Raw genomic sequence first — 27,962 nt, 5'->3', positions numbered from 1 at the left:
TTTAAGGTGAGTATCCTAAGAGGAACAACTAGATAAATATAGTACAGAATTGTTTCAGTTAGAGTTTCTAAGATTATTGAATTTCCAAACAGGAAACGTAAAAGGGAAAATCTAAAACCTATTCATGTCCAGGGCAGAAAATAATTTAATTTTGTAATGTCATTTATGAGTTACTATGGGTTAAAATTTCTCTAATAAATTTACAGTAAGAAGATGAAACATTATTCCAATGTTTCCTCTCTTGAGTTTTGACTTCTTCACAGCTCCCCACTGTCTCCCTTTTTTTTTTCAATAGTTGGAACTTTGTTTTAAAAATATACTTCTGAATGAGGCTATATTAAGCCCAGTATTCTAAAAATCAAATGTCCACAGATGAGATCAAGTAACCTAATTGAGAGAAGCACCAATAGCAACAACAAGGAGCAACGATGACAGATGTTGAGAGGGGAGGGGCCTGGGCGGCCTTGAAAGGGAACCCTTACTGAGGGGCAAGTCTTTGCTCCAGATGCAAGGTCACCAGTCTTCTCATTTTTAAAAGAAAAACATAAAACCTGGATTTCTCTAATGATCCCAGTGAAAATAAATCAAACACCGTGAAGACCGAAATAAACATGAGTGCAGGGAAATTCAGCTGGTAATTTCAAACCTCTGATTTAGGAAAATATTAAGATAGAGTGGGTGCACTCTATATTCATAGCAGCGAAGAGGGAGGTGAGGTGCGTGGGAACAAGGAAAGGAAAAAAAAACAGAGTAAGGAAAGTCGGGCTTCAATGGCAAAACAAACAAACAAACACACAAATAAAAGTGAATATATGGAGTTGAACGTGTGTTCAGATGTGTATTCGTGTTAGTCTGGGTACATTAGAGAAACAAATCCACTGAAACTCATATGTATAAGAGAGTTTTATATAAAGGGTAAGTATACATTAAGAAAGCATCCCAACCCAGTGCTGCCCAAGCCCATAAGTCCAACATTAGCCCGTATGTCCAACACCGAGCAACAAAGTCCTCCTCCATCTCACAAAACACACACTATGATGCCGACCGCAGGAAGTAAACCAAATCAGTGAGCATGTAAGCATCTCAGTGCTGACAGGCATCTCCACACGGCTGCTCCAGCACCCAGGGCTACATCGGGATAGGTCCACGTGGCTTCTCCTCAGGGATGTCTTGCAGTAAGTGAGCATTGCCAGCTGAAGCAGGGAACTGCTAAGGCAGCTGCACCCTGGTCTGATCATCAGAAAGCAAGAGACCCGAGAACTAGAAAGGCGAGGCTCACCGAGCCATTTCTCTCTCTGCCCTTCAATTAACCCCACATGTGTCTATCGGCCAGGTTGGCACAATAAACCTTAACTACCTCAGTATTTAAACGAATGGCCATAATTATTATGCTATTGTGTATTGTGCTATAAACAATGGTCTCTGTAGACACTACAATTATTTACAAAACATAATATAACTAACTACTGTTCTAATCAGGACCACAATCAATAAACCCTGATAGAAAAATCTAGAAGAACAGAACCGCAAATTCTGAAATCAGTCAACCAACGAATCAACCACCCACCCACTGAACCAATCAACCAGAGCAAAGGGACCAGCTGGGACTAGAGGGCTCTTCAAACCTTGAACTGCAACTCACCCTTGAAGTTTCCTTGTAACTAAAGGATAGATTAGCTCACAAAATACTGAATAGGACCCTTACGTATGTGCTCCTTAAAACTATATTTTTAAAATAACTTATGTGACACTAAATGGTCACCAATAACTTTAAAATAAAAAGGAGGATGGAAGAGGGCTGGGAAACTAGATGAGTGGAATGGGATGATCAGCATCAAGAAGGCTCCTGCACCATGAAGACTACCGATGTCTTTGAACAACCTGTGGAGGAGTTGTTGAATGAGAACCTCAACTCCTGTGTAAACCTTCAGCATAAACCTAATTTGTGGACAAATTTCGTTATCATTTAATTCCATTTTCCCATGAACTTTTCGAAGCCCCCTTGCCTTACTAAACAAACAAGACATTTATATAACATGGGAGTCACAAAGAACTTGTAGGCAGTCTAGACCTTGGGTAGCAATGCTTTCAGGGGGTTCTCTGCAGAGTCGGAGAAAACTAGGGACCATGAGCATCCAACTCCAGAGACCCAAGTCTACCTCAGGTGGGCTGGTGTGAGCTCACTGTGAGCTGGTGGCACCCCTCCCATCCACTTGGGGTTGAACTAGGGGTGCCCCTGCGTGAAACACTGCAGTTTGTACAGACTGTCCTTGCTTTATCCAGTAACTCAGCCTGTGCTGACTGGCACTATACAGTTCCGTGGAAATTGAGTTCTGATCTCCTCTGCGGGCTTGCGCAAGGGGAGGGTGTGCTGATAAGTTGAGGCAGCTTGTCATCCAGTTCCCTTTGGACATGAGCTCAAACTAACCTGCTGCAGTTGTTGCTATGTGCCAGTGAGTCAATGTGACCCACAGAGACCCTACAGGATAGCGTAGGCCTGCCTCATGTGGTTTCCTTGACTGTAACCTTTACAGAAGCAGTCTGCACATCTTTCTCACATGGGGAGGTTGATGGACTTGAACTGCTGACCTTTCGGATAGACACTGAGCACTTAACCACTGCATCACCAGAACTCCTCTAAGGGACCTGGTGTCTGCTCTCTGTATTGATGTATTTTTTTTCTTACTAAATCATTTTATTGGGGGCTTGTATCAAATGCATTTGTACATAGGTTGCCATCACCATTTTCAAAACATTTTCTTTCTGCTTGAACCCTTGGTTTTATTGATGTATCAATGAATGTGTTTGTTTGTTTGTTTTCACATCATTCCTTGGGGATGTAAGTCTCAGTGACCGTGAATGCAGGTTCTGGTCTCATATATGAACTGGGTCCAAAGACCAGCCCTGGCTCTGTGACCAAGGGCACATTCTTAAACTTCTTTAAGCATTAGTTTCCCGAATGGCAAAACAGGGCTAATCCTCACTCCCAGCCCCCAGATTGATTAGAAGATTAACATGAGATCAAGCTCCCAACAAACATAGTCCCGATGGCTGACTCACAGATTCTCAACGTATGTTACAAGGCATTGCCTTGGCTGCGATCCCGTTACTATTTACGATTCAACACAGCTACTCCTTGGCCTGTTTCTTAGAGTGTGGTTATAGGCTAACACTGCTGGGAGGCCAAACCTAGAATCCGTGCAGACTAGAGGGGCTGTGAACTTGGTGGTCTCCATGAGTCTGGGTATTGCAGCTTCAGGATGCCCGATGCCCAGGCCTGTCATGAAAAATTCCCCTTGGGTTTGGTAGAAATTGGCAGGCACACCATGCATCCTCCGGTGAGTAGTCAGCCAAGCGTGGGACCAGTTCAGTAGGAGCATCTCAGTTCATCCCAAAGGTGAACCATGCAACCAACTCAACAAAGTCAGAGGATGAGCTGATGGCTGCGGTATTTATATCCCAAGGTGTTAAAAGACGACCTGGAACCTGCTGGAGGGCCAGAAGCAGGATTTCAAATCATCCCCAAATTGCATTTCTTAAGCGTCTTCTAGGAAATGGAACTAATGGATTCTGAAGGGTCGCTCATTCATAAAGTTGAGTTTTTGAGCATCTACCATGTGCCTGGCCTGAACTAACTTCTGACCAGGTAGGTAAGACAATTCTGCCTGAGTCCTAGCCCCATGGTGCTCCTGATGTAAGCCAGCATCTAGCCTGAGCATGTGGTTCTTGTTACCCTGTTTAATGCCATAATTTTCTACAAGGGGCCAGAAGTTACTAGGAGTTTGAAGGGTTTCTATGTATGTAGTCAAATGAGTAACATTAGTGATTCCCAAATCAAGCTCATTGCCATCAAGGAAGTTCTGATTCATAGTGATTGTAGGGGTCAAAGTAGAAACCTCTGGGTTTGTGAGACTTTAAAGTTTTACAGTCGTAGAGAGCCTAGTCTTTCTCCTGAAAATGGCTGGTGGAGTCGAATGATTGACCTTGTCGCTAGCAGTTCAATGCTTAACCCAGTAGGCCACCAGAGTTCCTAGGGTTAATGGAAAGCAGGAAAATAAACCCCATTTAAAAATTTTATTTTTCCCCTTCATAACACTTCATAACACCTAGGTAATCATAAACTACCTAGGATCGGTGGAGAAATGCACTAACTTGTTTAAAAAACAAACAAAAAGGTATTTCCCAAAGCCATCATTTAGAACTGAATTCCCACACAAAGTGGCATGAGCAATAACATAATCATCAATTTTCTCAACTGGATTTCTGAGTGCTGATATAGGGCTCCCGTGAGCGGGTTGTAAGGTAAATCCCATAGTAATGAACAGATCCCCAGAGCAATGTCAACGCTGGCACGGGAAGTTATCCATTCTCTCAGCTTCGCTGGAAATTCCATCTACATTAGGCACATGGAATGCATTCTGTCAATTGTTTGCATCCTTTGTTGTAATGAATGCAACTGCTCCTGTGGGTCATAATTCATTCAACCTAATCTGGTCTGGCAAGTCAGGGCCTTGATCCATTGCTAATCCCTCTCCGACAGTTAACAACGCAGTCCACATACCTTGGAAAGTTCAGGAGTGCCAGCGCGGTAGGCAGCGGCGAAGGTGGACAGGTAAGGCTGGAGGGAGACAGTGAGGTCACCAGGAGGAGGAATCCACCCGCTGGCACACAGCCACCGCCAGGAGGCCAGCGCACACTCACGGCATGACTGTGTGCACTGGTTTACATTCTCATCGCAGTGCAAAGAACTTGCGTCCAACGCTGAAAATGTGGTGGGCTTTAATCATGCCCCAACAGGGAGAGCTTCTCAGTAAGAGAGTGCTCTATAGGTGTGTGAGTTAGTCTATTGTGCCAACCTGGCTGATAAACACATGTGGGGTTAATTGAAGGGCGGAGGGATAAATGGCTTGGTGAGCCTCGCCTTTCTAGTTCTCGGGTCTCTTGCTTTCTGATGGTCGGACCAAGGTGCAGCTGCTTTAGCAGTTCCGAGCTTCAGCTGGCAAGGCTCGCTTCCTGCAAGACATCCCCAAGGAGAAGCCACGTGGACCTACCCCAATGCAGCCCTGGGGGCTGGAGCAGCCGTGTGGAGACCCCTGCCAGCACTGAGATGCTTACACATTCCCTGACTCGGCTTTCCTTCTGCAGTGGGCATCATTGCATCTGCTTTGTGAGATGGAGGAGGACTTTGTGGATTGGTGTTGAACATATGGGTTAATGTTGGACTTATGGGCTTGGGCGGCACTGGGTTGGGATGTTTTCTTGCTGCACAGTTAACCTTTATATAAAACTCTCTCTTATACATGAGTTCCTGTGGATTTGCTTCTCTAAAGGACCCAGACTCACACAGTGTGTGTGGGGTGGGTTGGGGGTTGGGGAGGGGGGTTGGGGAACGGGAGCTAGGGCGGGAGAGCAACTGCACCCTTCAAGGGACATTTGGGGATGTCTGGAGGCGTTGGTGGTTGTCACAATCAGGAGAGGCTCTTGGTGGTGTCTAGTTGGGTAGAGGTCAGGGAGGCTGCTCAATACTTTACCTTGATATCCTTCAAAACAGAGCGATCCACCCCTAAACCAAACCCAACCCCAAAGCCCCATGGGGGGCAAGTTGTTTCCAACAGTGACCCTGAAGGACAAAGTAGAAGTGCTCCATAGCATCCCCAAGGCTTTACTCTGTACAGGAGGAGGCTGACTGACTCATCTTTCTCCTGAAGGCAGTGGATGGGTTGGAACCATTGACCTCTTGATTAGCAATTGAGCGCTTCATCACTGTGCCACTAGGGATTCTTCTGACCCAGCCCTTCAACCCCTGAAACTATTGCCTGGAGATCATCTTTACACTCCAAACGGAACCTTTCCCCTGAAGTCTTCTTAAAACCCAACAACTACACAGTTAGGAAAGACCACCTGCCTGGAGCATGGAGCTCTTTTAAGACCCATCAGTTTCATAGACCCATGGGGGCAGTTCTGCCCTGTCCTATAGGATTCCCATGAGTCAGAATGACAAGCGAGTTTGTGCTTTCGGAATTGTGAAAGTCTACATTACCTTGAAGAGGTTGTTGTTCGAATGAAAGATGCCAGAGATGATTCCGGGGAAGCCGTAGGAGGAAATGGGGAGAGCTGTAGAGAAAGTCTCCACCGTCATCTTAAAGAATCCATCATGGCACCAGAAGCAGATGTTGCTAGAAATGCGGATGCTAAAGGGGCTTCTGGGAAAATTTCAAAAGAACACGATGAGTGTGTGATTGGACAGTGGAGGAAAGGGCATGTGTTTTATGACATGGAGAGAACTTCTCTGAATTGTGTTTATATATTTGGTAGAAGGTAGAACTTATCAGTGATGGGCTTGGATATATGGCTGATGTGACTCCTAAGCAAGCTCCTAAATGGGCTGTGTGGTTTTCTTCTTGCCTCTTATACTAAAATGTGATAGGAAAGAATTGAGCTTGAACATGACAGCAGATCTTGGAGGTTTGGAACATTCTGTTGTCCAAACTAGTTTCCTGTCCTAGAATATAAGAATGCATGTCCTAGAATGTTCATGAAGAATGTAGCTGTCCACTGTGGCAGTTACATAGACTCCTGTCAACTTGTGAAGGGGTGGAGTCTAGCCTGTCAGTCTGGTCGCAGCTTGACCACATTTGGAGGTGCAACAGAAATAAATAGTTCACTGAAGGCCAGATACACACTCTCTCTGCTTAGTCTTCCTGCTGACAAGACACATGGAGCTATGCTGTTGGAGCCGGAGCCCTGGAGCTGGAGGATCCACATGGAGACTCATGCCAGCACTAAGATGCTTCTATCACTACTGGATCCACAGACTCTCCACCCACTGGCCTGTGATCTTCCTGCATTCGACATCATGGCTTGTGTTGAGTGAATCTTAAAAGGAATTTATAGACTGGTATCAGACATATGGCCAATATCAGACATACGGACATGATCTGGACTGGGCTGAGTTGTTTTCGTAATATACAAGTACTCTTTATATAAAGCTCATTCTATACACATATGAATGTCTATGAATTTGTTTCTCTAGTCAACCCAGACTAACACACCACTCTTTTGTTGAAAAAGATTCAGCTTGTGGCGATGGAGCTAACCAACTACTGCAGCAGAAAGCCCATCAGCTTAGAAGGATGGACCCAAAAAAATAACTGAAAGGAAAGATGCTGTCTATCTCTTGTAATTGTACAAATAAGGAACAGGTAAAAAAAAATTGTCAGTTGTCCTCCAAGAAAAATGGAAAGGACCATCCATTGAGCAGCTCAGAGATCAGCAGAACCCTGGGAAGGGGCACAAGAAACAGGTCCATCTGGGTCTCAAATGGGTGGGACCACAGCTCCTGATGTTCAAGAGCTGAATACCAACTCAATCCCGGAGTACTAACCAGAAAGATTGAACGCCTTCCCCTGGAGCTAGGCCCCTACATTTGAACTCCTTACCTCCTAACCTTCTGAAGATAAGATAATCCAAAAATAGTTGACAGGGACCTGCCAGGAATTCCATTGGAATTTAGGAAGGGATATGAAATAAGGCATATTATTGCTAATATCAGGTGGATCTTATCTGAAAGCAGAGAATAGCAGAAATATATTCAGCTGTTTTCGTGACTATGCTAGGACACCCAGATGTGTGGATCATGACAGATTATGGGTGACACTGCAAGGAATAAAACTTCCAGAACACTCTATTGCACTCAGACATCACTTGTACAGAAAAAAAGGTGATGCCGTTTGGTTTAAAATCAGGGAGGGTGTGAGTCAGGGTTGTATCCTTTTGCCACATTTACTCAATCTATATGCAGGGCAAATAATCATAGAATCTGGACTGCCAAAAGAGGAAGAAAGCATCGGGGTGGAGGAAGACTCATTAACAACTTGTGATATGCAGATGACACAACCTTGCTTCCTGAAAGTGGAAAACCTTTGAAACACTTACTGATGAAGATCGAGTTCTACAACCTTCAACATGAATTACACCTCAACATAAAGAAAACAGAAATCTTCACCACTGGGAAAATAACAACATCATGATCAGCAAAGAAATGATCGAAGTTGCCAAAGGTTTCATTTTACTTGGATCTGCAATCAACCCCTACGGAAAGAACAGCCAGGAAATCCAAGGATATAGTGCATTGGTGACATGTTGTAAATGATCTTTTAAGAGCCAAGGTATCATTTGATGACTAAGGTTCACTTGAGTAACACCATGATGTTTTCAATTGCATCCCACACATGGGGAAGCTGGGCAATGAACAAGAAAACAGAAGGAAAGGTGGATGTTATTGAACGATGGTGTAGGTAAAAAGCTATTAAACGTGCTACAGACGGCTAGAAGAATCAGCAAAATTGTCTTGAGTGAAGTACAGCTGCTCCCTGGGAGCAAGCGAAGACTTTCTGCTCCAGCCAAGATTTGCAGTCTTGGAAACCCAGTGGGGCAGTTCTACCCTGTTCTACAGAGTCATTATCAACCAGACTGACTCAATGGCAGCATGTGTGGTTCTGGACAGGGTTAGCACTTGCTGGGATGAGACTGAGGGAACCTTATTTGGGGACCGTTTGAGATGAAAAGCCATGTCTGAGATGACATCTTGGTTGTTGATTTGTCATCTTTCATTTATTCTTCCTACTTCCACCTATTTATACCAAAATGTCTAGAACTAAGATTATGGTTATTACACTTGTGACTTTTGAATGGTGATATTCCAAATTTTAATTTTCAAGGTTGTACAAGTGGGAGGGGAAAAAGAATATGAATAAAAGGATGGAAAGAATAAGAGTAAATAAAATGATAGAAATAACATGGAAGCACATGTTAATGAATAGAGAAACAAAAAACCAACAATCTGTTATTGAAAAGACAAAAATGGCCTTTGAAAAGGTGCTGAGACACAGGGAAAGACGGACCAGACTTGCAGGGAAAGAGGGACCAGACTTTAACCAGGTGCTCTAAGCGGGAAGCAGGGAACCAGTAGAGATGTCTGAGGGGTCAGCCCCAATCCCAGCTACGTGGACAGCTCTTCCTTCCCCTAGAAGAATTTACTTCACAGGATAGCACTGAAGCTACAGCTCAGGGAAAGGGACATGTCTGATCAGAGGACACAGGAGCAAATGAAGAGGGAGAGAAAGTGGAGCACATCCTGGCCCACCAAGCCTTGAGGACGATATCCCTGCTCAGAGAAGCCAATGCACAGAGAGAACCATAGGGCCGGCCCCACTGTGAGACACGACATCCCTCACTGACCCCTAGTCCTACAGGAAGCAACACTAGAGACACAGGGTGGGAATTGCACCTGATCTGACTCCACCACATCGAGGCAAAACACTAAGGGCGTGCAACAGAACAGCAATGGGAACAGAGCAAGGAAGTCCCCAGGGAATACCAAAAATAGACTTTGGGGCCAGAGCATGGCACCCCATCACCTTCGACCGGAAAATATGCCTAAAAATCAACAAACAGACCTTGAACTAGTTACAGGCTATTCTCTTTTTTTCCTCATTGTTTTTTTGTTGTTGTTTTGTTGTTTTGCTTTGTCTTGTTTTTTTATGTGCATATTATCATCTCTGGAGGTCTATCTAGATAAGATAGGCCGGATAAACAAGCTGGAGGAGTAAACAATGGGACCAATGGTTCTGGGGGGACATGGGAGAGGGGGAGGTGGGGGAAAGGAAGTGGGTGTTAACAAACCCACAGACAAGGGAACAATATGTGACCCAAAATCGATGGCAAGGAGGGTGTAGGAGGCCTGGTAGGACTTGATCAAGAGCAATGTAATCGAGAGGAATTACTGAAATCCAAATGAAGGCTGAGCATGATAGTGGGACAGGAGGAAAGTAAAAGGAAATAGAAGAAAGAACTCGGAGAAAAAGGGCATTTATAGAGGTCTAAATACAGGCATGCACATATGCAAATATTTATATATGAGGATGGGGAGATAGATCTATGTGCATATATTTATAGGTTTAGGATTAAGGTAGCAGCTGAACATTGGGCCTCTACTCAAGTACTCCCTCTATGCAAAAACACTTTGTTCTATTAAACTGGGATTCCATGATGCTCACCTTCCCAACACAATCGCTGAAGACAAAGTGGGTACATAAGTAAATATGGTCAAGAAAGCTGATGGTGCCCAGCTATCAATAGATACAGCATCTGGGGTCTTAAAGGCTTGAAGATAAACAAGCAGCCATCTAGCTGAGAAGCAACAAAGACCAAATGGAAGAAGCACACTGGCTTGTGTGATCATGAGGTGTCGATGGGATTAGGTATCGGGCATCAAAGAACAAAAAACCATATTGTGGATAATGGGGAGTGCAGAGTGGGGACCCAAAGCCCATCTGTAGGCAACTGGACATCCCCTTACAGAAGGGTCGCAGGAAGGATAGGAGCCAGTCAGGGTGCAATGCAGCACGATGAAACATACAACTTTCCTCTAGTTCTTAAATGCTTCCTCCCGGCCACTATCATGATCTCAATTCTACCTTACAAATCTGGCTAGACCAGAGGATGTACACTTGTACAGTTAGGAACTGGAAAGACAGGGAATCCAGGACATATACACCCCTCAGGACCAACAATGAGGGTAGTTATACCAGGAGGGTAAGGATAAGGTGGGGTAGAAAGTGGGAACCGATCACAAAGATCTTCATACAACCCCCTCCCGGGGGAAAGACAACAGAAAAGTGGGTGAAGTCAGAGGTCAGACAGTGTAAGACATGACAAAATAACAATAATTTATACATTATCAAGGATTTGCGTGGGAGGGGGACCAAGGAGGGAGGGGAAAAATGAGGAACTGATACCAAGGGCTCAAATAGAAAGTAAATGTTTTGAGAATGATGATGGCAACAAATGTACTAATGTGCTTGACACCATGGATGTGTGTGTGGATTGTGATGAGTTGTACGAGACCCAATATAGTGATTTTTAAAAAAGTACAGAAAAAGTGTACAAATATACAAGTATAAAATATATGCCTATATAATTATTAGATTTTTTAAATCATAAGAGAATACAGTGTAAAATGATACTAATACTAATAAATTTATAAATCTAAATGAGCTATATCATACATGTAAATGAATTAATCTGATACAAGAATATTTACATACACCAATAGATATTTTTAAAAATTTGTGATCAAACAGCCTCATTCTGCAGGCAAAGCCGGCTTCCTGGGTATGTGACAGACCCAGTGTAACAGGTCTCACATTGAGACCAATGTGTGGCTTGCTTCCATTTTGAAATTCTTCTTTTTAATAAACTATGTAGCTGATCTGCCCATATCTATGTAGTGTGATGGGTGAATTTTACAATTACCTTTTCAATATGAATCCCCTCTAGGTTAGCAAAGCTTTCTTGAAAACAGGAAAAGAGGTCCTATAGCCCGTTTCTTTCACAAGAACAGTGTAACTTTGAGAGTTTCCAAGATCTCCTGATCAAAGTCATTTAGAAATTTGGGGATAGCATATGGTCCCATCTGAGGGGCCTCACCAGGAACCAATCCTGCCATCGCTCATTACCTAAGAAGTTTGACATTAACTGATACAGTGGAAATGGCCCTTTCTCAAATGAAGTTGTTTTCTGATTTTCTTTTGGTTGGGGTGGGGGGAGCGGCAGGGAGGGGTTGCTATTATTCTGGTCCCCACGAGAAACTTGCTAGATAAGCTTATCCTAAGTCCATTCAGGGTTAGTTGTTAGATGAACTATTTTAAGCCCTCTGGCCACTTGCACACTTTAAAAACCTTAATGTGGACTGTTGACCAGGCCGTTGACTAGTGAACCTTGCAAATTGATTCCGTGCTTACCCAGAATGAGACTCAGCACATTTTCCTACCGGAAGCATTAAGCAATACACACTTTTATTAAAAGGATGGACCTCACCTCAAGAATCACAGGATGACCCAAATGGCAAACTATTATTGACTTGATTCTGATGTCTCTGCGATTCCCTCTGAACCAGCCCCGTGTCCTCTAGGAGACCACGGGCATGCTCATTGTTACTGTCTTCCTGCTTCTGCTACGACCCAGTGGCTGGCTGCAATGAATCATTTCCACCACCACCCCACCTTCCAACAAGCACAGAAAGAATCCTTCTCAGGGGAGCACAAGAAACGGGGCAGGAACAGCCTCCGCTCTGAAAATCTGATGGATCCTGCACCCGAGCACAGCCACGCTCTGGAAGCATTACTGCGGCGGAGAGCGCCCCCAGTATTTACGAGGTTCTGTTGAGAGAACAATACAGGAGGGGCAAGATGCGATACGTCCTTTGGGTCAGTGTCCGGTCCAGATTAGAGAAGGCTCAATAAATTCGGCTCAATCATAAATGGAGCTGTGGCTTTCGACCAATGTCATTCGACCTGCTGATGGATTGACTGCACGGATCCACGGGTCGATTCGCCAAGCCCTACGGAGCAGAGGGGAAGGAACTAGGACTCTGGAGTCCGGCTGGGCTTTGAGTCCCAGTGTTCTGCCTCTGTGCTTCCCTGAATAACGATGTAGCCTATAACGAGGAGGGCCGAGGAGACCTTGTGGGGAAGTTTGACCTTGTGGCATGGTGTTGCCACGAGTCAAAAACAGACTTGAGGGCACACAACGAAAGAAGCGCAGCTTTTAAAAAACAGAATAACTTCTAAGGCTTTGGCCTGGCTCTGGAAGCAATAGTGGGGACAAGGTTTAGGGAAAGGACCTGGACACATCTAATGCATGTGGCTGGCAATGAATGTGCAAGTGTGCCTTACACAATTGATGTATGTATGGATTGTGATAAGAGTTGTATGAGCCCCTAATGAAATGATTATAAATACATACATACATACATAAATGTGGTTGATTGTAGCTGTCATTCAGTGGGCTCTGTCTCAGAGTGACCCCATGAAGAACAAATGAGGGATGAATTACCCATCATCACTGATGACCTTGAGTCCATGGTAGTGGCCTCTTTGAAAGGCTTCCGGTCCAGGGGGACTCCCCTTACAGCTCTCCACCGGGCAGGATCGTGCGGTGAGTCAGACCGTCCTCCTCGGCTGGTTTTCAGGAGTCGATCATCAGGTCTTCCTGCCTCCGTCTGGAAGTCCGTCTCCGTCTGGAAGCTCCATGGAAACCTGTCCTCCGAGGGGCCCTCTGCTGGTGTTGGAACACAGGTGGCGTAGCCTGCAGCTCCTGGAAACACACGAGCCACCAGAGCCTGACAGACTGACAGAGGCTACTGCGCTGCAGTTTGTGGTTGAAATCCAATGAGTTCCTTGTGTCGATTCACAAGACCCAGGTTGCCACTGAGGGGTGGTGGCGGGTCCTGCTAGGGTGAGGATGGCTGAGTCAGGCACCGTCGGGGCTTGGGAGTTGAGGCCCAAGTCCTTCCCAAGCAAGTGGACGAGATGGATGGACACAGCGGCTGCATGGATGTGTTTAACCAGAAGTGCAAGCGTGAGGACGGGGCAGGGCCTGGCAGTGCTTCCTTCTGTGCTGCGTAGGACTGCAGGGAGTCGGAACACACTGGACCACACCTACCAGCAAGAACAGCTGGAGACTCAGAGTGTGTCAGAAGCTCCGGAGGGCCGTGATGTGTTTCTTCACGCTACTTCTGCCCCGATTTTCCACTGTGAATGGCCAAGAGCATGCTCCACCACCCTAACTGGGGGGAGAGTGACTTTCACCTTGTCACCATATCTCCCAAGATACCTGTGACAAGTGAGCATTACGGGTTGTACTTGCAGTTCGAGAGCTTTCTCCCGTCTCCTACTTTCCCCAGTTGGACCCTGGACCTTCCCTTGGACATTCTGTCCTAATAAAGTGCGCTGCTCCCAGTTTTACACCTTTGATATGGAAATGGTGTTTCACATCGCCCCTGTCCCGAGCCAAGCACTGAGCTAGGTACATTTCCAACTTTCTGCTAACCGCAAGGTGAGTGGTTCAAAACTGTGAGTCACTCTTTGAGAGCAAGAGAGGCTTTCTAGTCCTCTAAAGAGCTCCGGGCATAGAAGCCCACAGGGGCAGTTCCACTCTGTCCTCTAGGGGTGCTGGCGAAGCGGAATCAACTCAATGGCTAGTAGTTGTTGTTGGTTTTAATTTCACCCCTCACAAACAACTAGTTTTGACCAGTTACGTTAGCCTCTGTTTCATAACTGAGGTCCAGAGAGGTTAAGAATCTCTTTTTAAGCCACACAGCCAGGAAGTGGTTGCCTCCGGATTAAAGGCCAGGCCCAGTGACCAACTCTACAGTCTATCTTAATCCCAGGCACGGCAGCCTGGCGCCCACTGATATTTCACCACAGAATGAATGCATTGCGGGATTGAGATTCTGGAGTCAACTACGTGGCTTGAAAGGGGCTAACGCTACACCCTAAGATCACCCACAGAGCGCAGCGTGCTTCCCCGGGGCCAGCATCCCCTATTGGGGGGCAATTCCCTGCCCTTTTGACTAAGCATAACCCAAAGAGGTGCTTTATTGTAGGGTTTATGCTGTGTGAGAAATGCACATTTTCAATCCCAGAATGGCCCAACGGACAGCAAGAGACAGTCTCGCTGAGAAGTGCGTGAGAAATGAGGCAAGACCCGGGTGCCCGTGTGCCAGCCACTGGTTTGCATGGCCTGCACGGCTCACTGTCTCTCCTACTCAACCCGTCTGTGAGTGACACGCCGGCTGCCCTCACTCGGACGAGGGGTGCCCACAGTGCAGCTCCACTCGGTCACCTGTGGACAAGTCCTGGCCCCATATGTGATTTTTGATTCGCTGCAGAAGCAGTGCTGACCTGTGGAATCTTTACCGCACACGTCCGAGGAAGTCCCTTGATCTCTTTCAAATCTAACCTTCCGCCTTCCTGCTTTCCCTTCTCTTTCCTCCTCCTTCCCGCTCTCAGAACAATTATCTGGACATCACACAAGTCAACTGGACTTCATGCCCTTTGTATTAGTCAGCAACTGGGTTCCCCTGGGTTTGCTCTTTGCGTAAGCGGCAGGAATGAGTCAGCCTTGGGGGAAGGCAGAGTGGGCACTGGGAAGGGACAGCGAGTGACGGATGCTCTTGATGAGCCTTGTCGCAGCCATGAGACTTACATCCTTACCTCGTGGTGGCCAGTTCTGAATGTGAACTTGGGCCACAAGGGGAAGGGGAAGGGTGCCCATGACTGACCTGAGATGGTACTGGGGAGTGTGCTAGCCTTACTGGGCACCCTGGCGCTCAGGCTATTATTTCTACAACCAGGGAGTCATAGTTCGCCCCCCTCCCCAAGTGTAAAGCCCAATTAAGAGTTGTTTAAGCTCTCAGCCTTGGCTTCTTTCTCATCGGCCAGGAGGGCAGCATCAGCACATCCTTCCTGGGGCTCTTATGGGGATTAAGTGGTTGAAAGTATTTGAGGAGAGTGATGGTGGGGTTCAGGGAGAAAAAAGAAACACATGATGGGGGCATTCCAGAAAGTCTGTGGGGAAAAAATGGAATTTTCCCCATGAACTTTTGGAATCGTATACATAGTGACACGCCATGCCTTGTCATGTGGAGGACAAACAGTGGTGAATTTGTGGTGCAGTGTCCCAGGGGTCAGGCTGGGGATGGACCTTCTCTGTAAGCCTGTCTTGCTGGCTTGGCCCCTTCCCCTCCTCCGACCTGTCTCACTGCCCCACACAGCATGGGTCTCTTCTGGTAGCCCGGCCTTCAGAGATCACTCCCGTGCAAAATCCCTTCCCAGAGTCAGTCTCTGGGGGACATGTGTCACCAGAGAATATTCTGGGTTCTGGTAGTGAGTCGGAGTATAGGTCAAGGAATAGTGTGCCAGCCGGAAGTCTGCAGGCGGAAGAAGCACAGGTGCAAACCCTCCTGGGCAGAGTGAAGGAGGAGGCACGACTGGCAGAAGTGAGTGTGGCTGGAGGCCAGAAGCTTTCAGAAAAGGGACACTGTGACTTAGGCCTGTGGGTAGGTGGCTAACCCCATACAGAGCCCTGTGGCATGCCTCAGGACTCCGTTCTTCTTCAAGGCCGTGTGCTACAGGTATCTATCATGTTTACTTACCCACACATCTAATGATGGACACTTGGGGTGTTTCTACTCTGGGGCTACTGTGAAAAGTGCTTCAATGACCACAGGTAGACAGGTTTCTGTTGGGTCCCTGTTTTCACGCCTTGGAGGGGACACACCTGCCTGGGATGGCTGGTTCTCACAGTAGGTCTATGTTAGACTTTCTAAGAGGAACTGGATCTCTTCTAGGAAGTTCTAGAAGTAGGGGTTCGAGGTGATGACCAGGCTTGGGTCTTGAAAAGGCCACTATGAACAGTTTGGAGGAAGAAAGAGTGAGCCAAAGAAATCAGGTGGGTGTCTCTGCTGATGGGACAGACCAGGGATGTTGATCACAACCAGGGCGACGGGGAGGCAGGTCCAAGTGATGGACTTGAAGTGGACTGCAGTGGCAAGGAGATGGACAGTGACTGTGGGATTCAAATAAGCATCTCTCAAGAAAGCTGTTATCTAAATCTAAATATCGGTAAGGATAGATTTTATATGATGGGGATAGATTTTATACAGTGACCACATGAGGAAAAAATGTATTTTAACTAGGAAGGCAAAGTGTTTTTGTGTTGTTTTTTATAAAAATATTAAATTCTGTTATAAGCAAATATAATCATGAGAAGGACTATCTCAAGTATTCAAAAATTTTTATTCTTATTTCCAGAGCAGTTAAAGAAGACCGACAAATGAAATCAGACACTCCATGTAGACATAGAATTCGAAAAACATCCTCACAGCAAGGTGGAAGCATATACCTATTTCAGCAACATCTACTTATTTAATAAAATATAAAGATATAAATGTATATCGTACTCGTCCTTCTGAAATGAATTTAAAAACAGAGACACACAGTGGCAGTCTTTATCCAATATACAGAGTTAATTATACAGGATGCTTTTAAGACAACTTGTGAGTACAGGCACATGCAAACAAAACATATGTAAACACAACTTCTGGAGAAAATCTTATCACTTGAAATCTCAATGAATTTTGCATTTAGCACATACTTTCCCAAGAAGTTCAAAGCACCTAAGACATGGTGTACAGGTTCATCTCTGAGGTATGCACATCTTACTATCAGCCAACTCCATAGATGGAACAAGTAAGGCACAGGAAGATGCGTTCTGAAAGTCACACTGAATATTTTTAAAGCCGTGACCAGACTTTAGACCATCACACTAACCCACTAATTCTAAATCAAGTACTGTGTGTGTGTACATGACTGAAGCGGTTATCCTTAAAATACAATACCCCCCTCCCAGTTTCAAAACTGTTGATCCAAATCCCAATGGCAAAGAGGGGTGGAAAGGCAAAATAAAGGGTTTTGGCAGCCTTTACGTGACACAAGGAGTGCTGGAGGAGTGGTGGGTTATCAGGTGGGCTGCTAACGGAAAGGTCAACAGTTTGAAACCAGCAGCCATTCTGAGGGAGAAAGACGAGGCTCTCTACGCCTGTCAAGAGTTACAGTCTAAGAAATCCACGGGGGTGGTTCTTCCCTCTCCCGGAGGGTGGCTGCCGGTCAGCATCGACTCGACGGCAGTGAGTTTGCGTTTGAACATAAATGAATGGTCAGTGTTACCCTGTGTCCCATGGGAGAGCTTCCCTTTGCGAAGTGTAAACTAGCTCTTCAGAATGAAGTGTCCCCTGAGTGAATGTGAGAGGCGAGGGGCAGAGACATCAGTCCCGTTTTCCCAATGGCTGGATAAATGCCCAGCCTCCCTCCTGGGGTCTTGGGAGATGCGAGAGACAGCCAGATCCTGGGCAGCTCGAGGTCAATGGGAAGGGAGGTGTGACTTTGGCCTTGTGCAGTGCACCCCGTCCGAACCCTGGACCCAACACTCACTCTGCCTCCCTGAGCTGGATTCATTCCTAACAAACTCCCGTATCTTTACAGATGACATGCAAAGGAGACATAAGGCGGTGGGCCTGTATGCTCGATGGCGCCGCAGATGCCCTGGCTGTTGAAGTCGGTGTTCAATTCTGCAGTAGAGGCTGGAGCATCATTCTTGTGAGAAAGTAAAATTCACTGTTCACGGTCTCTCCTCAAAGCTCTGAAAATAAAGCATACCCTGGTTAGACATCAAAGCAATGTCACGGTGACCCAAGCCATGAGTGTTCCCGCTAATAAGGACTGAAACCAAAACAGGGGTGCTTCACCATGACACAGAGGCTCCCCGTCTTCCCCGATTCAAGTCAAGGGTTTTCTAAAAAGCCACACCACCCAGAGCATGCTTGATCTCCCCTAAGAGCTAGGATCCCCTCGCCACCCTACCCAGCCCACTCTGTCTTGGGACGGGGTTCCAATGGTTACATCTTTCCTCATGATGGCAGACACTTGTGGGGGTACGGGGGTGGATAAGGAAGTATTCATTCGGAGTTTATGCAGGAGCTTCATCTATTAACTCTTGATTTTCTAAAGCACTCCACTTGTCAGTCAAAAAACACCTCAAAACAAGGCCACCTCCATGCCACCAGTGTTTTACCGTAGTCCAGCCTCCGGGCAAAGCTGAGGGCATCTGAACTGACTTTCTGCGATGGGCACTACTTCCTGTCCCCATGTTGCAGGTGGGAAAAACAGAGCAGGGAAGTGAACCAACAGCTGCAGGTCACCCACTGCATGGGGCGCATCAGGCAGGTTCCTGCATTGCCTTCACACCTTGGGCATTGGCTGTACCTTATAGAAGGGAGCCAACAACCAGAGCTCACCTGCGGCATCTGACCGCCGGCAGAAGGCAATGGGGAGCTCTCGGCTGGGCACCAGGAGGCCCAGGTGCAGCATTTCCACGGGCTCCTGGTCGGTGGCCACCAGGTCGTATTTGCGGATGATCTGGAACACAGTGCACACACAAGCAGTCACCCCTCCATCCTCTGGCCTGCTTCTGACGCAGCACAGAAAGGCAGGCGTCAGACGGTCTTACCCAGCACAGAGCCAAGTGCAGCTGGAGTTCGGCCAATCGGCGGCCGATGCACATCCGTTTCCCAATGCCAAAGGGCAGATGGGCAAAGGGGTTGATTTTCTTCTTCTCCTCTTGAAGCCAGCGCTCGGGTCTAAACTGACTGGAGTCTTCAAAATTGTCTTTATTGGACCCCAGCACCTGGGTGTTCAGCATCAACACAGTCTAGAAACAAACAGACACACAGGCGCTCACATGAGCCAGAGGCAGCGTCCGGATGGCAACGTTTACCAAATACAAAAGTCCCCCACAGATTCGTAACCGTGCTGGCTGTCAAGGCGTATGGAGGGCAAGTAACAGACAAGAAGAAGATTCCATATCACTTCCCACCACACAGCCCTTCCCACTCCCATTTCACAGATGAGAATGCCCAGGCTCACAGGAGGCCTGTCACACAGTCCCTCTGTCTCCATAATCAGTGATTCCCAGTGTACTGCTAAATAGCTAAGGGTGCTACAATCTCTATCTCCAATGTAAATGCTCTCCCAGTTAGAAGAAGAAGAAGAAGAAGGTGGTGGTACAGGAAGATCTGATGACTAGAACCTTCATCAGACCTTCCCACCAGACCCACCCACAGCCATCGGTCACTTCCAAGGCTGTAGGTCTTTACGGGAGCAGATAGCCTCTTCTTTCTACCAAGGCGCAGTGAGTGGGTTCAAAGAGTTGACCTTGCAGTTAGCAAGCAGCCCAATGCACAGCCAGCTACTGCCACCGGGGCTCCTCCGTACTTTTCCAGAAGAGTCAACTGTACTTACCCCTTTGGGGAGTGCGTATTCGCCCAGAACCGTTGCTTTGTCAAGGGTCCGAGTCGTGAAAGGCACACTCGGGGTAAGCCTAAAGATTAAAAACAGATAAACAAACATGAAAAGGCCAAAGATGCAAAGAGACGCACAGAGCACTGTCTAGCATTTATGTTGCTCTGAATGCAGACGCTGGTTAAAAACATGCTTGCTGCTTAAATTTGTGCCCCCAAGGATCCTGGTGGCAGCTCTTCATAAACACATGCTGCCGCTTCCGTCTTCTTATCTTACTGCCTTGGTTAAGGCTCCACAATCCGAACTCATGGCGACCCCGTGTGGCGCAGTGTAGAACTGCCCCACAGGGCTGGAATCTGGATGGAAGCAGATCCCCAGGCCTCCATCTCTCAGAATCAGGTGGGAGGGTTCAAAGCTTAGCTTCAGGTTAGTAGCCAACCTAATTTCACGACGCCATGACCTAGACCGCGACTACAGGGCTGATGGGTGGCTAACCATGATGTTCCTTTGTCCCTGCTAGACCTTTCACCTTTTACCCTGAAGCCTGATGCTGGTTCTAGGGTTTCTTTGTTTATCTGCTCTTCATGAGGTTAAAGGGCTGCCCCTAAGCCTCTTTCTGGCTCCATTATCTCCCTTCCTGCACTAGCCATGCATCTGCTAAAAGAGTAACGGACTCTGGAAGAAGCACAGCCAGGATGCGCCGCAGAAGCAAGGACGTGTTCTCAGGAGAGATGGAGAAGGGCATCAGGCTGGGGTCAAGTAGAAGGGCAGGGAAAATGAGGGAGGCCCTTGTTGAGAAGGATGGACACAGGGGCTGCAACCCTGGGCTCAAATACCAATTGTGGGGATGGTGCCGCAGGGCTGGGCACTGCCCGTTCTGCTGTGCAAAGGGCGGCTATGAGTCAGAACCACCTAACACCAACAAGTGTTTCATAGCTTAAAGCCATTATTTCTTCCTAATTTTAGGATGGTGTGAGGAGAATTTCCAAAGAAGAATGTATTTCAGATACTAAAAACCACAGAAGTCTCTTTGGCTTATTACCTAAAATGATGGTCCCCTAGCTGGCCTTGTGTCTCAAATCCTCCCATCAGGCTTCCTCCCTGCACTGGTACCTGCGCACCCACTGTTGTTGGTAGTGGTGGTCTCGAGTCCGTGTCCAACCCATAGCGACCAAATGTACAACACTGCCCGGTCCTGCGCCAACATCACGATTGTTACTATGTGTGAGCCCCTGCTGCAGCCACTGTGTCCGTCCATCTTATTATTACTACTTAACAGCGACTTTCCAAGTGATGGAAAACAAACACGCCTCCCTCCGCCCCTGCCCGGTTCCTTTGTGCAGTTTGAGAAATACTTATGCATCTACCAAGGGAGATGCCAATGAGGCGGCGGGAGTCGGGGGGCATTGCATTGTGTCTCCTGGGGAACAATTTTCTTTCTAAAAGATTCCTGTCCATTGGGGGACATGTTCTCACCTCATAGACTCTTTCAGACAAGCTTTTAAATACGGCATATTTTTCAAGTCCTCTGCTCGGGGCGCCCGGTTCTCTGGAAGCACACTTTGAATTTCGTCACGAAGCTTCTGTTGCACTTGGGGGTTTCGGGATAAATTGTAGAGCATCCACATCAGGCTGTTTGCAGTCTGCAAACCAAACAGGTGGAAAGTGGCACTTCTGCCGGAAGGCTGCCTTAAAGCAGTTCTCAGCAGAGCAGAAGCAAGTGGCTAGCCCCTCCCTCTGCGACTCTATGGGACACTTTCCCAGTGGCCCTCATTCTCCGCGCCTGGAAGAAACCAGATCTCATTATTGTTGGGAGAACTCCCCAGCTGCTTCTTGGGAGGAAGGAGAGGTTTTCTGCTCCTGTGAAGATTGACAGCCTCGGGTGGATTAAGGGTAAGGCATTTTTTGAGGGAAGCAAACTGTCTTTTTTAGATAACCAGCCACACGGGGGCGTGGAGAATACAGTTCGAAATGACACTGGTTTGAGCATAAATGGGTAACTGGTGAAATTTGGATATGACAGGCGGCTTGTTGCCAACGTCGATATCTCCGCTACGCTATGACAAAGCCTTCAAAAAGTGGGTGGAGAAAATCCCATCTCTTGTCATTCCCTTTTCCCATGAACTTTGGTACTGTACTGTAGTCACCAAGATATTCCCACTGGGGAGGATCCCTGGATGGCCCACACCGTTGAGCACTGGACTATGATCCAATAGGTTGGCGGTTCAAACCCAGCCAGACATGCTTTGCAAGTCTGGTGTAGAGATCTGCTTTTGAAATGTTGATTGGTTGGCTCCGGACCGTGCAGTTTGATAAATGCATCTTATGCATCTACGGGGGCGATGTCAATGGGTGGGGGCCCTCGGGAACAGTTGTTCTCTGATGAGCCTGAGGTCACCATGGGTACCAATTGACCCAAAGGCAACAAACAACCCCAACAGAGACAACAAATAATCTGGAATTCTTCTGGTTTCTAAACATCAAGATACTCTCCTGGGGCCGGGTGGGGAGGGGCCAGGGGGAGGGCACACGGAACTCCCTGCACCACTATCATTTCTTGGAACTGCATGGAAACCTACACTCATCTGAGAAATAAAAATGTGCAAAAGCATGTGTGGTTTGATGCAAACATATTTTGATGGAAAAAATGGAGTGGGCAGAGAAGGACCGAGAAGGAGTGGGGCCAACACGTTCCTTTGACCTTACAGTTAGTTGACCAAGGGCCAGAAACGGCATCACTCACGTTTAAAAGAAAGAACTTTTTGCCCCATCCTCCCAAATTAGCAGGAGAATCAAAAGGTCTCCTCGCCACGTGGGGTCCCAGCCACATGCAAAGAAACCTGGCAGAAGGAGGCTGACTAGCCCGGATCAGACATTCCAGCATCCAGTTGAGGGTTCCAAGGAACCAGCCCTAATTTCGGACAATGGACCTATGTCCTTCTCAGTGGCATTCTCGATGTTCCTCTCCAAGGGCAAAGGAAAGCAAAGGCGGTGGAAGCGGCCGCGTCTCTGGTAGCTCTGTGATGCTATGTCTCACTGCTCATCAAGCACAATCGTTTGTTTGGTCCTGTTTTAGCTCGTGGGAGCCAGCTCTTCCCCTGGAAGTAGCCAATGTGCAGACACAAAGACAGTGCCACTGAAGGCCACCCAGCAGAGCCCGGGAGGAGCAGGCCCAGTGAGACGCATTACTGTTGGAAGAAGATGCCTGAGAGGCAGGCTTCTCTGTGTCGGGGAGCCGGCGGCCTGGGCTGCAAATAAACCCCGGACGGACACCATGATGACATGCGTCTCATTGACAAAACAGGAAGTGGGCACAGGCCAACAAATTAGATTCACTTCTCCATGCCTCTGATTTGCCAAATGCGCCTTCCAAGAAGAGCCAGGACTTAAAAAGAAACACATTTCCCTCTATCAAGGGGTCCTTCACCACAAGTACCAAATCGCATTTCTTGAACGCAGATAACTGAAGCCTTCACCACAGCCATGGAAGACCTTCTGGGCCCTGTTAGGATCGTGGGGGTTGAGGGTGGGAGTGGCTACAGAGGAGAGTGGCCTGGGAAACCTCAGGAGCATAAGCTGTCCTGACTTGACCCCAGAGGAGGTAGCAGATCTTGTAACTGCCCTGCTGCTGCCACCACCAGTCCTTTCTCCACCCATAAATGCCATCAGGTCACGCCTCTGCTTAAATCCCTCTGGGAGCCTCCCTTGCAGGTGCAATAGAAACCAGATGTGTTCCCAAGGCCCTCACAGCCCTCATGAATGCCTCAGCTTCTCCCATCTCAGCTCCTAACACACCTGGCCCTGGTCCTGCTCCGTGCCTCTGCTGGTGTTCTCTCCTCGACCTGGCTGCTGCTCTTCATTCCAGGTCAGCTCCATCGTGCCTCCCTCAGAGGGAGACGCTCCCTTCCATTCGCATTCCTACCTCTTGCGTCACCTCCAGGGCCAGCCCCACTCTCTGTGATGACCACAGTGGTTTGTATGTCTGACTGCTTCTCTCTTCTCCACGATTGTGCACGTTCCCCGAGGGTGAGGAAGGACCTACATTTCTGGTTCATGGTGGGACTTGTATATGTACATATATACCTTCATGTGTGTCTATAGACATGCACATCTATACATGTATATATACCTGGAAGATAGTAGGCACTCAATAGTTGCTGAATTCTCTAACCTACTCCACAAATATTTATGGATCACTGATGGTATGCAGAGGAGCCCCGGTAGGGTAGTGGACTACACATGAAGTGGTTAGAACCCACCAGCTGCTCCTCAGGAGAAAGGAGAGGCTTTCTGCTCCCGTAAGGTTGACATTCTTAGAACTCCAAAGGGGAAGTTCTCCTCTGCCCCCAAGGTTGCTGAGTTAGAATGGACTTGAGGGCAGTGGGTTTGGGTTACGACATGACAAGCCTTGTTCCAGGTTTGGGGATGAATCAGTGACCAACACTAAGAATCCACTGCTTTCAAGGGGTCCATGGCCCAGTCAGGAACAAGGAAAAAAGGAGGGATGGAGGGGGAGGAAAAGGAGGAAGCGAGAAACTGTCCCTTGATCAATCTAAGAGCCTCTTGGAAGAAGTGCGGCCAGAATGCTTAGAAGTGGGATGGCGAGACTTTGTCTCAGGTGCTTTGGACAGGTTGTCAGGAGAGACTGGTCCCTGGAGAAGGACCTCTCGCCTGGTAGAGTGGAAGGACAGCAAGAAGAGAGAGGAGGATTCTCGACAAGGTGGGCCAACATGGTGGGTGCACGACGGGCTCAAACACAACTACCCTTGTGAAGAGGGCGCAGGGCCGGCGGCGTTTCCTTCTGCTGTACATGCGGTCGCTATGGGTCGGGCCGACTGAAGGACCCGAGCAACAAGGGTCTCTCGGGATTAAGAGACCCAACAAGAAGGTGCTCTACAATGAATCCACCCCTTTGACAGCTTTCTGGAGCAAGAGGAAAAAATAAGATCCTTACTAGTCTACGACTTTTTCTCCAAACAAGAGACTCTGGAAAAGAGAGAGGAAAGCAACGGCTGGTCTATAAGGAAGGACAGGATGTGCCGCTCCTGTAAACAGTTACGTCTCAGAAACCCACAGGGGCAGTTCTACCCGTCCTGCAGGGTCCCTGGGAGTCGGCATCACCTCGATGTCAGCGAACGTGGTTTTCTGGAGTTTGGAACTGTATGAAATGTCAGGCTTATGGGGAATATTAGTAGGCATCCCTCCAGTGAGAACTCTGATGGAAACCAGGCCAAAGAGAGTCCAATCCATGCAGAACCTGACATCAGTCTTGGGGTTTGGGGTTTGGGCTACATTAAGTAGCTAGGAGGACTTTCAACCACATTGGAGGTGGGCTCTTGATATTTAAAACTAAACAGCTCCCTTAAACTTTTCCAAATGCTCTCTCATACAATCTTAAGCGAGGGAGGGGGCAAGCATCAGCTTAGAATAGAAAGTGTTTCAATATTTTCACCGTCAATAGTAGACCAGGTTAGGCACTTTGTGGGAACGTGCAATCACCTGAAACATGTCCTGTTTTTTAAAAATTGAGAATAACTATCCTTGTAGGAATGCAACTTTCCTGACTCAGAATCCCCACAGCTGTTCCCATGCTTCTCCGGGCACGCATCATCTCCAAGCCCGCATTTCCGGGTCCCCAGGTAGTGTGTAGATGCTGGCTTGCTAACTAAAAGGTTGGAGGGAGGAGTTCAACCCCATGTACCAAGAAGGAAAGGTCTGGCGATCTTGTTTGCAAAAACCAGCCACTGAGAACTCTGGATACTAGAACTGGACACTCCCTAGTTTTTTCAGAGATGATAAATCTCTACAGGAGCAGACAGCTGTATCTTTTTCCCGTCGAGCCACAGTTGAGTTTGAACTGCCAACCTGCCCACTTGGTGGTTAGCAAGCCCATGCTTCAACCACAATGCCACCAGGACTCCCAGTCAGTGCAAAACAAACAAACAAACAAACAAACAAGCAAGCTCACTGCCACAAAATCAGTTCCGATTCACGGTGACGCTCCAGGGCGGAGTCCAAGGCTGTAAATCTCACAGGAGCAACAAGCCTCATATTTTCCCCCCTGGAGCAGCTCGTGGCCTACAACCATTGACCTTGCACAGTGAGCGGTCCGAGATGTAACGCCCGATGCCAGAAGGTTCCCTTGAGGAAGGATGCTGAGAGTCCGGCTCACAAACCTCGGACATAGTGTCAGGCATGACCAGCCGCTGGAGAAGGACACCATGTGGGTCCCCACACAGAGGAAGACATTGGGCAAGAGGAAGAGACCCAGGGACTGCAGTGATGAGCTCAAACCATTGTGGGGATGGTGCAAGGTGTCATCCTGTTAGATATCAGGTCGCTAGGAGTTGGAACCCCAACAATAGGCCACCAGGGCTCCCTGTGTCAGGAGAGGGCCCTAATTCTCTGAGCACCACATGATCAGGTGCAAGGACCATGCTCAAAGGGAATGCTCATGGAAAGGGGGTGCTCTGGCCTGCGGACGCCTGGCGAAACCACTGCGCAGGCAGCAAAATGGGCTCCTCTCGCCTTACCGTTTCCACCGCCGCCAGCTGCAGCTCGGTGACGGCCGCGTACAGTTCCTTCTTGGAGAGCCGGCTGTGCTGATAGACCTCGGCGAGGAAGGCCGCGTGGGGCGTCCCAGACGGAGTGTCCAACTGTCTGTCCATACATGACTTGACTATTGGAAGAGGAAGCGGGGAGGGTGTCAGCCGGGATTAAGAGGAGGCAAAGCACCAAAAGAGAACCTCTCTCTAGGGACACTACTGGCAGTGGGTTCACTACGTGCCTTGAGAGCGCCCACCCGCAGCCGCAGTGCACAGAGGGCCCCTGGCATCTGGGCGAAGGCAGACTGGGTCTCAGGGTGGAGGGAGGGGTCTCCATCAGGCTCACTCTGAGAGGATGCATTTCCTCCCTGGATATACACGTGCATAAGAGGCGCTCAGGGGTCTCAGGGAGCTTTTGTGAAAAATGAGGGTTCTGCTTCAGTGGATGACTTGGGGTGGGGGCAGTGCCAATCAATTCTGGAGGGAGGGGCTGGAGCGGTTTGCAGTGCTGGAAGTTTGCATCTCTAAGTAGCTCCCAGATGATGCCCTGATGCAGGGCGGTCCGAGAGCGAAGAGCTTAAAACACAGAGGCCAGGAGCCTGGCGGGTGTCATTGGGGGAACTTTAGGGTGCTAACCTCAAGGGAGGTCAGAGGCTCTAAAAGGCCAGACGCTTTGCTCCAATAAAGAGTTCCGGGCCCAGAAAACCCCCGGGGCGATTCTCCCCTGTCCGGTAGGGTGGCTCTGAGTGCCAGCCCCACGGCAGCGAGTTAGATGTTCAGGTGTGAGCACCGAAGGAAGATGGCGGAAAGCCACTCCCTGCCTTTCCCCTAGATTCCCTCTACATGGGAGCCACCCGCAAATGCCTGCGTTAGGTTGGCCAAGCCTAAGGCGTAGGTTCCCAAACTTATTTAGCCCACTGCCACCCTTTTCAGACAAACAAACCCCCTGACTCAGTGCCTGCCTGGCAATTGAAAGCATTGTACTCCAGCCCTGAATCCAAGGTCAGGAGTAGGATTTGCTTCGGCAGACCCCTGGTGCGTTCCAGCACCCCCTGGGGAAGGCACTGCCCACCCTGGAACCAGTGGCCGGAGAAAGCAGCTCTCTAGACCAAAGTAGTCAGTCCAGAAAGGTCACCCCATCCCTCCTGCTGAGGGCAGGGGGCAGGGCTGCTGGGCGTGGTGTGGACAGAGGCATGACCCTTCTCACCTGATCTGAAGATGGTGTCCCAGGCCTGCGTGTGGTCCTGCCAGACCTTGGTGTTGAGGCGCTTGTGCAGCTCCACCGGCGTCACCATCATCCTCCCAAATGTGCTCATCATCTGCCAGGAACATGGATGCCTTCACTCCAGGGCCCCTTCCCCCAGAGACCACTCCCCCAAGGGGGCACCCCAGGCAGCGGCGCCCTCTGCACCCCACATGGCCAGACACCCAACCCTCTCCTAACTTCGCTGCACTTTTCCTGGAAGCAATGCCAACTCCCCACCTGCACACCCCGTCCATGAAAGACGGGAAATGATTTCCCACTGGAGTTCTCTCATCAAAAACCTTATGACCTAAAAGTCAAATCATACTAATAGACTATTAACCTACACACACACACACACACACACACACACACACACACACACACATCAATTCCCACGAATTCCTAAACTACAGTCATTTCTATACTAATTTCACAGGGTCTGACATCTCCAGAAATTTTAATCTGAAA

The 27,962-nt window shown here is 48.2% G+C and overlaps 1 protein-coding gene across 1 annotated transcript in view; it reads right to left on the bottom strand.

The window, feature by feature from the left end:
- CYP24A1 (cytochrome P450 family 24 subfamily A member 1) overlaps positions 1-27,962 on the bottom strand; it is a 100,625-nt gene that overhangs the window by 64,504 nt on the left and 8,159 nt on the right. The window contains exons 6-14 of the mRNA XM_075527695.1: positions 27,456-27,567; positions 26,237-26,382; positions 21,180-21,346; positions 19,704-19,782; positions 18,913-19,113; positions 18,701-18,821; positions 13,011-13,158; positions 6,041-6,203; positions 4,562-4,618 (exon numbers count right to left, since the gene is read on the bottom strand). Coding sequence (XP_075383810.1) covers positions 4,562-4,618; positions 6,041-6,203; positions 13,011-13,158; positions 18,701-18,821; positions 18,913-19,113; positions 19,704-19,782; positions 21,180-21,346; positions 26,237-26,382; positions 27,456-27,567 — 1,194 coding nt within the window. The remainder of the gene's footprint in view (positions 1-4,561; positions 4,619-6,040; positions 6,204-13,010; positions 13,159-18,700; positions 18,822-18,912; positions 19,114-19,703; positions 19,783-21,179; positions 21,347-26,236; positions 26,383-27,455; positions 27,568-27,962) is intronic.

Source organism: Tenrec ecaudatus, chromosome 12 (assembly GCF_050624435.1).
Source record: "Tenrec ecaudatus isolate mTenEca1 chromosome 12, mTenEca1.hap1, whole genome shotgun sequence".
In the NCBI taxonomy this organism is placed as follows: domain Eukaryota; kingdom Metazoa; phylum Chordata; class Mammalia; order Afrosoricida; family Tenrecidae; genus Tenrec; species Tenrec ecaudatus.
The sequence above is the reverse complement of the archived record's forward strand: the minus strand, read 5'-3'. Positions and strand labels throughout refer to the sequence as shown.